The sequence below is a fragment of the Lates calcarifer genome, linkage group LG19 (assembly GCF_001640805.2).
Source record: "Lates calcarifer isolate ASB-BC8 linkage group LG19, TLL_Latcal_v3, whole genome shotgun sequence".
Lineage (NCBI taxonomy): Eukaryota > Metazoa > Chordata > Actinopteri > Centropomidae > Lates > Lates calcarifer.
The window spans coordinates 10,623,724-10,636,223 of NC_066851.1; the positions used below are offsets into that span (position 1 = coordinate 10,623,724).

The 12,500-nt window shown below is 40.0% G+C and overlaps 1 protein-coding gene and 1 long non-coding RNA gene across 8 annotated transcripts in view; both read right to left on the bottom strand.

The window, feature by feature from the left end:
• The window catches only part of esrrb (estrogen-related receptor beta), a 47,058-nt gene extending 39,682 nt beyond the window's left edge, over positions 1 to 7,376 (bottom strand). For 2 of the 7 annotated variants that reach the window (XM_051078244.1, XM_051078242.1), the window contains exon 1: positions 3,336 to 3,737. In XM_051078244.1, coding sequence (XP_050934201.1) covers positions 3,336 to 3,385 — 50 coding nt within the window. In that variant the 5' untranslated portion in view covers positions 3,386 to 3,737. Of the gene's footprint in view, positions 1 to 3,335; positions 3,738 to 7,190 lie in introns of those variants that run through there. The other 5 variants (XM_051078246.1, XM_051078245.1, XM_051078243.1 and 2 more) reach the window with 5 other exon arrangements.
• Positions 7,377 to 10,573: 3,197 nt separating this feature from the next.
• Positions 10,574 to 12,222, bottom strand: LOC127143647 (uncharacterized). Its single transcript, XR_007815214.1, has 3 exons — positions 12,101 to 12,222; positions 10,789 to 10,990; positions 10,574 to 10,657 (listed from the first exon to the last, which is right to left on the bottom strand). It is a non-coding gene; the product is annotated as an uncharacterized LOC127143647 (long non-coding RNA).
• Positions 12,223 to 12,500: the final 278 nt, after the last annotated feature.

Consider the following 12,500-nt stretch of genomic DNA (forward strand, 5'->3'; position numbering starts at 1 on the left):
TGCTAGAGATGGGTGTTTGCAGGCTCTAATGCAGCAAGCTGGGAATGAAGTCAAATAAATTGAAATCTAATTCATCATTGTGTGCTAACTTCTTTCTGCTTCTCTAAAAAATACATTAAAAAGCTCTTATTTCATAAAGGGAAATTGGATAGCCTAGTTAGTTTAAAGCAGTGGCTCTGCCAGGGCTTAAGGAAAGCAAGGGTGTTGATGGAACATTTAGAAGAAAGAAGTCACATCTCAATTCACTGCCGCTCAGACCGTGTGTGTGTGTTTTCCAGCAAGCACTGAGGAATTTAAACTGACAATCCGCAGCACTGGCTGACTTCTGAGTGGCGCAAACAGCCACTGCAATACAAGATCAACAATAAGCCTGTCAGACTCATACAGTAAATGACTCGTCTCACTGCATGAGCCAAGAGATATTTAGACTTAAAACAAGTCAAGCAAAAATGAATAAGAGGTTGAGTGTAATAGGGTATGCAAGTGATAATGAAAGAAACAAAATTTGAGCAAATATAGTTTCAGTAAAACTGTACTATCAGAATATTGAGTAATAAGTTCCATGCGCTCGCATTTTTGCAAAGAGACAAGAGGAGTGTGTCTCTCTATTCTGAGGACAAAACTCTGTTTCAATCTAATTCCCAGGCAGTGGCGATGCCCTCAGGTCAATCTATAGAGCGTATACTACAATGATTCCACAACAGTGCTGTGCTAATTACATGGAGCACCTACATCCCACTAATCCTCTCAACCAAGCATCACGGCCACATCCAGCCCTCAGTGAGGGGCAGCAAATACCGCTGTACAATTAGCAGAGGAGAGCCACTGCTGAACCAAAATTAAACAGCACACTCAGGCCAGTGCTGGAGAGATCCCACAAATAACTAGCTGTTGGTAGTTGGTACAGCTAATCAGGAAAAAGCTAATTTACTATCATCATTTCTTTGTAACAGAAAGTTGTTGTGACAGATTCTTAGTTTAAGAGTTAGAGAAAAAATATTCTTAGAGCTACATTTTACCAAAAAAAAAAAAAAAAAACTATTCAACTTAACATATCTACAGTAAGTGACTGAAGTTATTTATACATCAAACACCTGTTCACAAGCTCTGAAAGAGAAAAAGCTCTTTTCACTGTTATCTTAAATGTTACATCTATTTATATTAATAAACTGTTATGAACGTGGGACACAAAAACATTAACATATTAATCAGTATTTCCTTTTATTATATACAAATTTGAAATCAGTGCAGATGATCATTAAATCTTTAATAATACTGTAATTGTGTTAATAGAACTGTGTTGTTTTGGGAGGAAAAAAACAAATTAACAAATATTAACCTTAATTGCAATATATTACTGAGGAAATTAACATGTACACATTTAGGAATTTATTATTTCATATTTGATAAACTGACTAGTGAATATTATATCATGTCTACTACATTTAAGTTTAGAAATTTAGTTGAAAATATTTTGCTGAAATTTGTCAGATTACCTGAAGGGAAACAACGTCAACTGAAACATGTTCTTTAAGAAAAGGTTTGCAACATAGTTAAAAATGTCAAAAGTGTTTAATAAGGTTTCTCCTGGTTGCAGTGATTATGATTCTATATTTGCTGGACACTGAATTTATGGAGAAAATAATTCAAAAATGAAAAAGCTCAATGTCTCTTCAAATCCAATGATATTAATAAATGAATATGTTTAATTAACAGAAATTGTTGAGTGGTGTAAAGAACTGCTTAAAGTTAGTGCTTAGTTTTGGCTTCCAATTTAGGGAAACACTGCAATGAAAAAAATATAAATACACTTTAACTTATAATATGTGACGTGTGACAGAAATACCCACTTTTTTACTGCTGTTTGTGTGATTTTGTATCAAGGTGTCCCTGAGAGAAAGGAGAACTTGCATAATCCATCTCATAAAAAACCAAAGGAGATTATAACATATGTCTAAGATATTAATATGTTTAGACAATGACTTTTTGTATCTGCAGTGATTAAAGCTCAAAGTAAACAAATATACAGACAACTCCCCTAACTTTACACTGAATTATTTTCTGTTAAGGACTTTCACTGCCTGTATTGCTTTAAAATGTAATTGACTTTTAAAACTATAATGCTTAATTATGATGAAAATGAAGATAGGTAAGTACATGAAAAGATAACACACAATTTGGCATATAATAAGAATGCACAGTGTAATTTCTAACAATTTTCTAGATATTTTCTTAGTGAACCCTCCAGTGGAAAATAATAATAATAATAATAACCTAAATGCACTGAGATATTAAAAATAAACATCTGATTCGTCTTCTGAAAATCACTACTTCTCTATATATAGTACTTTATCAATAATATCTATTGAAAATATTAAAGACTGATGGAAAAATTATCTCTATATTGCAACCACTCTTTACACAAGCCCAATGTTTTAGTCTGTTTTTTCTTACATTATCAGTGATTTTAAAAATGAGAATGAGAAAAAACAAAACAAAATTTAAATATTTCCTACAACTTAATATAATTTATTTTGTGTGCAATGTAAGTCATCAATGGATTTATATAGTTATAGTATGATGTAAGCCCAGACTGTCCCAGCAACCAAGAGATGTTGAGACAGCAGCTTGCCTCGCGTGCCGCTGGCTGGGACAGACCTGCCAGCTCACCGAGGTTACAGGGTCCTTTTATTTGTCTTTCCCTGGCTGAAAATATTACAGTGTGTAATTTATCCTCTCCAGTGCTGTGGATTCACGTTAATCTCATCTCCTTAAAATATTATTCTCGTTCTCCCTGGGTGGCCCGATCTGGGAACAAAGCCATCAGCAAACAAGCTCCTAACCCAACTGGACAGGTACCCAAAATTCTTTAGTAAAAAAAAAAGAAAAAACACGCTTTGCAGAGGGGGAAGCTAAATCAATCAGCCATGCTCTGAATGAAATTTATAAAGACTGGCATACATGGCGTGTTCACACAATAAATCTACACACACAGAAACACACATGCACAGTTGCACCTGCCCTGTTGCTCTATGCTGTAAAGTCCTACATGATTTAAAAGCCCTTAAAAACAATGATCAAGAAAAAGTGTGTGTATAAGAGTGTGAGTAGGAGTGAGAAGAAGACAGTAAAAAGAAAATACATCACAGTTAAAACAGGAAAAAGTTCAGTGCCTAGACTAGGAGGGTTCAAGGAAACAACAAGATCAGGCACTGTTAAAAGAGGAGGAGGATAAAAAAAGGAGAAAAAGAAAGACAGGAAAGAAAAGTAAAACATCACAAAGGGGTTAAAAGGAGAAGTGAAAGAAGGAAAAGAAAGAAACAAAGTGCACCTACTGGTTATGATAGCTGAGAGGGTCTGGAAGACAAAGTTCTGAAATGTCCATCAGTCCAGTTTTAGCATTCCAGGAATGAGAGGAAGAGGAAAGAGAAAACAATTGAGACCCGCTTCTTCCCCAAATGATAGCAGAGCACCCTCAGAGACAACGCTGCCGAAAAGCCCCTCCAGCACCGCACCCCCCAGCCTGCACAGGTATGTTGGACTCTGATGGATTGAGTGGGTGTGTGTGTGCGTGAGCATGTGTGTTGTGTATGTGTGTGTGTGTGTGTGTGTGTTTATGTATGTGTGGTAGAGAGAGAGAAAGGAAGAGTGTGTGTCTGAGTGTATGTGAGTGAATGTGTGTGTGTCAGAGGGAGAGTGAGAGAGTGAAGGGGGGAGGGACAGATAGACAGAGAGGTAAAGGGGGGTGAGAGAGAGAGAGAGAGAGAGTGAGTGAGAGAGAAGCGCAGGCAGCAGCGGGATGAGCGCTAAGATGGAGAGAGCATGAGAGCGCGAGCGAGAGGAATGACTCTTTCCATGGTCGGGATAGGGCTCTTTAAGACTCAAGGGCTTGATGAATATGGAACAGCTGCTGTTGGCTGGCTCCGAGGGGCAGGACTTAAAGCGACAGAGGGGCCGGCGGAGCACCAGGGAGGAGGGATCCAAACGCTCACTCGCGCACTCTTGCACACACACGCCACACATGGCTCACACACACATAGACAAAACAAGCTATCACATGAACAACAGAGATGCAACCAGGAGAATGCACAAAGTTTCCATCTCAATTAAATAAAAAGAGCTGTCCAATTCTGGATGCTGAGAACTCAAATTTAAATATAAATGCAGATAATAAATAGGAGACTGTCAGTGTCATTGTAAAATAACAGAAGCTTAAATAATTTCTGTTTTAACTTGTAGAAAATGTAGTGTTCTTAATGTTAGAGCAAATTATCTTTATTCGTTTATATCTTTTTGAAAAAAATGCACTCTCTCTTTTCTACTCTCTCGTTTCTACGTCTTTCTTTAGATGGTGGCATTAATATACATTCACAGCAATGATATCAAATAAAGCCTCAGGAAAGCCAAAGTAATATTACAATTACAACAACAACAACAACAGGGAACTTTACCAAGCAGCTGACATCTCAAGAACTTGACTACAAAGATTTTAAAAAACTTACTGTAATTAACTATACGCATTTTAAGATATCAAAATGTTGCCTGCACTGTTATATAATACATCATAAAAGTAAAATCTGACACCAGTCTAAGCCACACTATAGAAGCTCCAGCAAGCAGTCGAGTGCATCTGCAGCACTTCACTTTCAAAAACCAATAGCTTTCAAGCCACTGAGGACAGTAAATGTATTTATTGAGCTGTGTCACTAGCTCCATTTGCGGGTGTTACATGTGAGGGACCATTGTGAACCTTTCACCACCTGTGAGAGATGATCTCAAGCCATAACTCATATTCTGGAAGCCCCATCAGCTTCTAAAGCGGCGGAAAATCCAGCTCTGTCTTCTCTAACCCCGGCTTTAGAACCGCCTGTGTTTCACTGTTGATCAAGCTCAGTAAGAATGCCGAGAATGCAGATACCATTTCACAGTCAGTGAGGGTCTCCATGTTACTGTATCCCCACATTATAAGAGCAGAGCTTACCATGGCATCTTATTGGAGAAATGAGCAGTCCCCGACAATGGCTGACACTTGGCTGAGTCAAGCAGAAAGAAACGGCAGCTTGCCCACTTCTCAGAAAACTCACGAGGTGCCTGACAATGGTCCTCAGCTACTTCAGTGAAAAACAGTGAGTGAGTGAGGAGGAGTCGAAGTCTACCAGCAGACTCATGCAAAATAAGGTGTGTTAGGTCGCTCTGCTGCTCTCCAGTTTTCTCTGCTGAAACAGGAACAGCATAACCCCCGGAGAGGAATCCGGTTCCATTCATCGGCTCACGTTTCTATAATCAATGCAAAAACATCACGCAATCCCTATTGATCATCACAGGCCTATTGATGTGCAGCAATAGTGCCTCCACAGTGGCACAGATCACACAGCATCTGCTCTCTTTTTTGTCACAAAAACAAATGACTAAATAAATGAAAATCTAATTAAGATGGATGCCAACTCAAACACCTGTCAGTTTAATCCCTTAAAGAGGAATAAAATCAACTATCAAACAAGGTTCTCAGACTTAAAAAGACTGCACAAACCTCAGAACAAAAGAAAAAATAAAACCCGGTTATACACTTCACAGGGCACAAACGACACATAAAGTATACTGGATATTGTACTTCATTATAGACACTATTAAACAGAATTTCAGTATAATTAAAAAATAACATTTGTGGCCAGTTGTAGCAACCCAGTCTACCTCATTTAGGATGTAAAAATACTTTAGCAAGGATAGCTCGATTAAATAAACCGTCAAAACAATTCCTCATTTTGTGCCAAATGTGTCAGCTCACATCCCAACAGCAGTAACAGCTGATCCAACATGGGTTAAGATACTTAGTTACAACCAGACAGAGTCACAAGGGGTGATACTCTCTCATGACACACCACAATATAACCCTGGTATCTAGCCTGTGTACTTTCTTTCAAGTTGATAACTGCTTCTCTTTGATAAATCACATCTCTGCATATTTTCCTTTTGGCCTCCCAAGGCTTTCGACTGACACCATACAGACTTTTGTCAGGCACTGTGAGCTATGAAAGCCCTGCTGCTGCTATCGTTGCTCCTTATCAGCTCTGTTATGAAAAAAATCACAGCGTGTGACAGTTGATTTGACAGGAAGGGATCTGATACAAATAAAGAATAGAGCTGCACTGGGTAAACACTCGATCACATGTGGCGTGACAAAGTTAGCGCAATATGACAACCAGAGGGAAAGTCTCAGTTGATCCATCTATTGTAACATGTTGCTAATTACTTTTATTTTGTTTTATTGATTGGGCTTTCTGATTATTATGGCATCAAACATCTGCATTTATTCACTCCTGTGTACAGCACACACATGCATGTGTGTGTCTGTTTAAATGCACTGTATGTGTAGGTGGTGCAACTAGAGAACACTACTGTAAATTAACTTAACAGAAGAAAACAGTCACCTTAGGTTACATAAGCAAAATAAAGTGGCTTTAGGCATTGGTCACCTATTTGAAAATGATTTGTATGCATAAAACAAGGATGACTTCACTGATCATACAGCCATGTTAATGCATTAAAGACACATAAAACCAACCAGGGTATTCCAGTTTACACAGGGCTGTAGTTTAACTAATGCTGAGGCAGTTGAGCAACATGAAGCCTCAGTTTGCTGGTTGTTTAATAATGTTTTAATCAACTCTGTAACAGCCAAGCTCATTTGATAGCAAAATGTAACTGAAGTCTGGTGATATAAACACATTTGGTCAAAGTAAAGAGCATAAAAGCTCTTAACCTAGCATGCTTAAAATTACACTATTTCCAAGAATTAGCAAACAAATCTGAGTGGTTAATGGTTTAACAGTTTTAGCTCAGAATTTCTCTGGCAATAAACAGACAACATAGGCCTTAAAGTCGTGATATTTAGCCCTTTTCATGCATACAGTGATGGTCAAATCGATAACGTAATTCAGTCACTATTCCCAGAGGAATAGGTACAGTGTTGCAGGTCCGCGTGCACTGGACATGCCTCAATTAGAGCTAACCCGCGTGCACATTGATGTAATTTACAGTACAGCTACAGGTGCGTCAAAAGCTAAATTTAAAACAGGCTAAAAAAAATCTTCAAATTAAAAAGAAAGAACGCGAAGCGGGGAAAAACAAAATGACATGCCTGTGAATGTGTAACAAGATAAACTACGGCTGATGATGAATGTATAGTGTACCTTACTCGGACAAGTCATGTCACATCCCCGGCTGAGCACAGCTAGCGCACTGTTGGAAGTGGTGTCTCCAGGTTGTGGTGGTGGTGGTGTGGCTCTGTGCGTCTGAGCGCGCCGTTTAACCGTCACACACCGCAGCCACACTATCAACTCCTCCTCCGGCGCGCGCCCTGTGCCTAAACCAAACACCTCCACCGGCAGCAGGACCCCGGTGAGCGGGGTCAAATATGATTCAAAGGAAAAAGCCTGTTACGAGGAGAAAATGAGTTATAACCGTTCTGCCAGACATTAACTCCTACTTTCTGCCTAATGGGGCAAGTTTAAAAAATCATAGAGGTTTCAGTGGATATTATTATTAGTGTTCGACCGTTAATATTTTTTATTTCACTGCTTCGTGAATTTCTACAGGCACCCCAACTGGTGAAGAAATTCACTCAATAGCATTTAGGCACCGTGGCCGTCGTTAGCGCCTACGTGTTCCTGTACAGTTGTTGTGAGGTCTGTTGACTTCTGTCAGAGGCTCTAATTTGCTTTATTTCGCCTCTCTGCCCATACACCTCCGGGGTGTGGTAGGCAGCCTACATTTTCACCTGAGAAAACGGCAGGTGACAGCAGACGTGCAAAAGGTTCAGCAGTCGGTTGGTTTCCACTGCTGATGAATAAATAACAGGACAATAGCAGCGTCACGTCTGAGGCAGAGATCACAATGTATCACATAACCCAGGTGTTCACAAACTTCACTAACTCCATTAGATTTGATTTTTAGGTTGTAAAAAATATTTAGAGTGTAGTTTGGTGTGTAGTTTTCTGTGTGATACTGAAAGGCAACCATGTGAAAGTAAACTATAATCAATATATATACTAGTGAAATTTGAAGCTTGTTGGTGAACCTCATGGCACAACTCTTTATGCTGGTTCTCTGGTCCTGTTCACTGTCAGTGTTACGGCAAAACATCACATATCCACATCAACATGTAAAAACTATTTAAAATCTAATTTTCCCAGCAGTACACCTGACCCTTAAACTTCTGAAGCCTATTTCATGTTGTAAATGTGATGAGAAAAATGTGTTCATATACGTTCTGTTCTGTTCTGTCTCATGAAAGGTTTTCCTCCACACATTTCAAATTTTCCATCATTGACTGACTGCCTCAGCTGTGGACCAGAGCATGAAGCCAGATGACAGCAGTAACCAACTCTATCATCTCCACTAGAGGGAGGGCTATCTCACAACAAGGCCACCAAGGAGCTGCAGCAGAGGTACCTTTATTTATTTATTTTCCCAGGGTGATAGTGTAATTCATAAACTGAATGAATGACAGTCCGGACAGTGCCAACAACCAGGCGCACAATGGAGACTTGACTACATTTACTTCTGAGCACAAAAACCTATCCATTACAAACGTGTAATTATTGTCCTTAATAGATTAATTCATGCTGAAAGATAGAAATGGGTTCCAGGCTATTGATGTAATCATTTCACTGAGGAAATTAAGTGACATTAAAAGAATGATATTGTCACCGTGAAAGTATCATTGATTCTTTTCGAATGCAATTAACTGTATTTGAAAATGGGACCTGCACACTGAGCCGTGCAAGGAGCACTGAGGATCACTTCATTTGTGAGAGATATAAAGACCAAATTATCCCATCAAAGGGAAAATCTATAAATGTAATGGCACAGCGCTGCTTCTGCACTAAGGAATGACAACAGCGGTCCTGTTCAGTTCCCTCTGTTAGGTGTGTTAACTACCAGTGAGTGGCTCTCAACAACCCACAGAAAGATTATTCAGACTGTGATGTAAAGAAGAATATCACCCAGTTTAAGAATTCATTCTTTTTTCTTTTCATTTTTATTGGCTAACATAAACAATCCTCTCGTAAATGTAGGAGCCATGAGGTGTAAGGCTCTAATATGTAATGTCACTGAGCTATTGCCTGGAACTATGATTGCTAATAAGCAGGAGAGTGATTTTATGGAGTTGGAGAACTTTGTTTAAGTGAAAGTTTTTCCTTAATGTAGTTCAAACTAGAGTTGAAATGATCTGCTGAAAATGAATCAGCTATTTTATAATTAATTAAGTCATTTCTCAAGCAAAAGTGCCAAACGCTCCCAAGTTCTGGCTTGTCAAATGTGAGGATTTGCTACTTTTTTCTGTTTTCAATGTAAACCAAATATCTGACTACTGGTCAGGCAAAACATGTAATTTGAAGACACCACATTGAGTTTTAGGAGACATTTTTCACTATTTCCTGACAATTTATGGGTAAATGATTCAGTTAGTCAATAAAATATAACAAAAATAATTGGCAGCCAGATTTGAACTAATGTTGATGTACAACATTTACAAAAACATACTTATATATTTGAATATTGAAATCAACTGATTATACCTGAGTAAGTGTAATTCCATGAGGTTTTCTTACAGTTTTCTGAACATCACTATCATATAAATTATGATAATGGAAGACATCGCTGTGGCTGATGAGAGCACCTTTCTTTGGTGGTCTTTCCTGCCTGCTATTCTGATGGCCAAATGACCAGTGCATTGGATTGGATCCAAGACACAAGTCAAGCTCAAGCACTTTTAATTTAGCAAGAATGAAATCTCACACTGGTTGTTTTTAACTTTAGAATACATTACACAGGGGTACATATGTACCCTATGTTTTTCTCATACCAGTTTAGTGTGTGTTGTTTTGTTGACTTTCCACAGTTGTGCACAGAGTTTTGATGGATTCCAACAGGAGCATGTTTGTGCAGCGGTTGCTGGTCCACACAGCTCCCTAACCAAATTACAGTGTTGGTAATCCAGTGAAGAGAAATTTAGTGAAGAGGCAGAGAGGCAGGACGAGAGAGAAAAAAAACATAAGACATATCAAGCACAACTACTGATATGATGTCCAAGCATCAGAGGAATCAGGCATCAATCTCCAGTCCTGGTCAAAAATGCTGCATAATTCAAACCCAAACATTTTTCTTTGCGCGATTCAAACCAAATCACAGGGTCCAAAGCCTCTCTCCCTCCACCTGCTGTCAGCCACCCTCCATCCCACCCTCACCTAAATTTCATTTAGGAGACATCTTTCTCCCTTTCCCCCTCTCTCTCATGCTCTCTACATTGCTGTCTCTCCTCTCTCTTTGAATTCAGTGCGCTGTAGCCCTTAGATTTACTTGCTTAACAAATATGGACAGGGGGCCTAAGTGGTTTTTGAAATCTTCGAATGGACTTTGGAGTGCCTGTGCTGTGCTGGGTGACAACAGTCTCTCTGTCTCTCCCTCTCGCTCTCCCTCTAACTCATATGTATGTGTGTGTAACTGTGAGTGCTTGTCTGGTTGTCTGTCTGTTTATGTTTATGTCTGTGTGTGTGTGTGTGTGTGTGTGTGTGTAAACACGCACGTCTATGGCTTCCCCATGCTCTCACAGACTCCCTGGCTGGGAGATGGCAGCGCTGGGTGGAGCGGCAGTCTGGAAATGAGATAAGGATGTCTGATTCATAGGATCTGACAGGAAATCTATACTCTGCAATGTTTATAATCCAGCCATTACTACACAGCCAAATGAAAGAACAATAATCCAATCATTTACTCCATATTTACCTGAGGCAGATTCTCGGCTTTAAAGGCAAAGTGCATCACGCGGTGACGGAGGCTGTAAAACGGCTGATGCGGGAGAGGGTGAGGGTGCGGAGGGGCAGTTTCTAGTTGACAGAGAGGAGGACGTCGAGCAGGGCCGAGGATGGACTGTCCTCTGAGGGGTATGTGTGTCAACAGGAGACGGGATGGTTCACCTGTGTGCGCTCTGCAGGGTTAAGGGTCACTCATTACTCATCATTAAGACCCCATTGATTTATGAGTAACTAACAAAAAAGGGAGTAACTAGAGTTTATGAAACATGAGGTTAAAGGTCGCAGAGATGAGCTCAAACATTTCCCAGAATGAGTGTGGAGAAAGAAAATCCTCAGGTCAGATATACTGTATTAACTAAAAGCTTCTACTGTTACAGAGCTTATACAGTTTAAAGAGGAGGTGTAATTTGGCTCCCTCGCTCTGATCCTGTGTCATCTACAACAGAGAAGTCCATAGAGGTAATGTCTCTCCATAAGCATAGAGGAATTCTCTGGCGGGGGTTTACTTATCATAGCGTCTTTCATGGACAGTATGAGCTGCTCTTCATTGTGTACGAGGGGGGAGGTTTATCTTATTTGGAAAAGTGAAGGGGGCCTGCCCTTATCTGTCAATAAACAGTAATTAGATTTTGTGGCCGATAGCGTCGATTGGTTTCTAATCTAGCTGTCGCCCTAGACGTGTGTAATTAAAATCCTGATTGATAAAGGGGCAGAAGCCCGCCCACGCCACCACTTTACCAGACCCTACCCCCGACCCCTTCAAAACACAAACAAGAGAGAGATATGAAAGAAGGCCTGGGGAGAAAAACTGCACTTCTTATTGATCAGCTCTATCTGCCTTCCTATCAATGCCCTTTTCCCACAATGGAGGGGCTGGTACAAAGGTTTCCCACGTTAAACTTCATAGCTAATCTCCATCCGGCAGATTTTAGCCTCCCTAAAAAAATAAAACCAAGACAACCAACATAATTAAAAAAAGGCTACTTGTATTCACACCAAAAACCATGTACAGATGTGACTGTGTGAAATTTCTTGTCTAAAATAAGAAATTAAAACATGCTTACCACTAATGAGGAAAAGCTTACTGTGATTGTAATGCAATCAAGTAAAAACACCCCTTAGGCGATGCAGAGATGAAAAAGGAACAGTGCATTTTATCTATTTAACTAATGGGCCAGACAAACACACACACACACAACACACACACACACACACACACACACACACACACACAGGTGAATGTCAAATGCGCATCACCACGCATTAGACAAATAAGGCAGTACCTTCAAGTCAAAGGGACTCCCACAGAGAGTGGCCAGGCTGAAAGATGTTCAAAAACACTGCCTCCAGACTTCGCTGTCATCAGGGTCCATACAGACAGACGAGGCAGGAAGAAAGGCTTCGTGCCGTCTAAGTTCAGGAGAAAAAGGGACAAGTGAAGAAAGTGAAACAGTGCGAGAGGGGAGCGGGACAGAGAAAACGCATCAGGCAAAGAGGCATCCAGCTAAGCAAGCTTGCACATTTAGCTGCCCCAGACAGTAAATATCTCATCATGACCCAAACCTCTGAACGGTTCCATGACGGCATGAGAGGAAAATAATCTGTCTTATAGAGTCAAATTTTGCCTGGTTGTCTGCAGGATTCTTTAAGCTGTGTAAACTGGGAGAGTGTGCAGACTGCAGG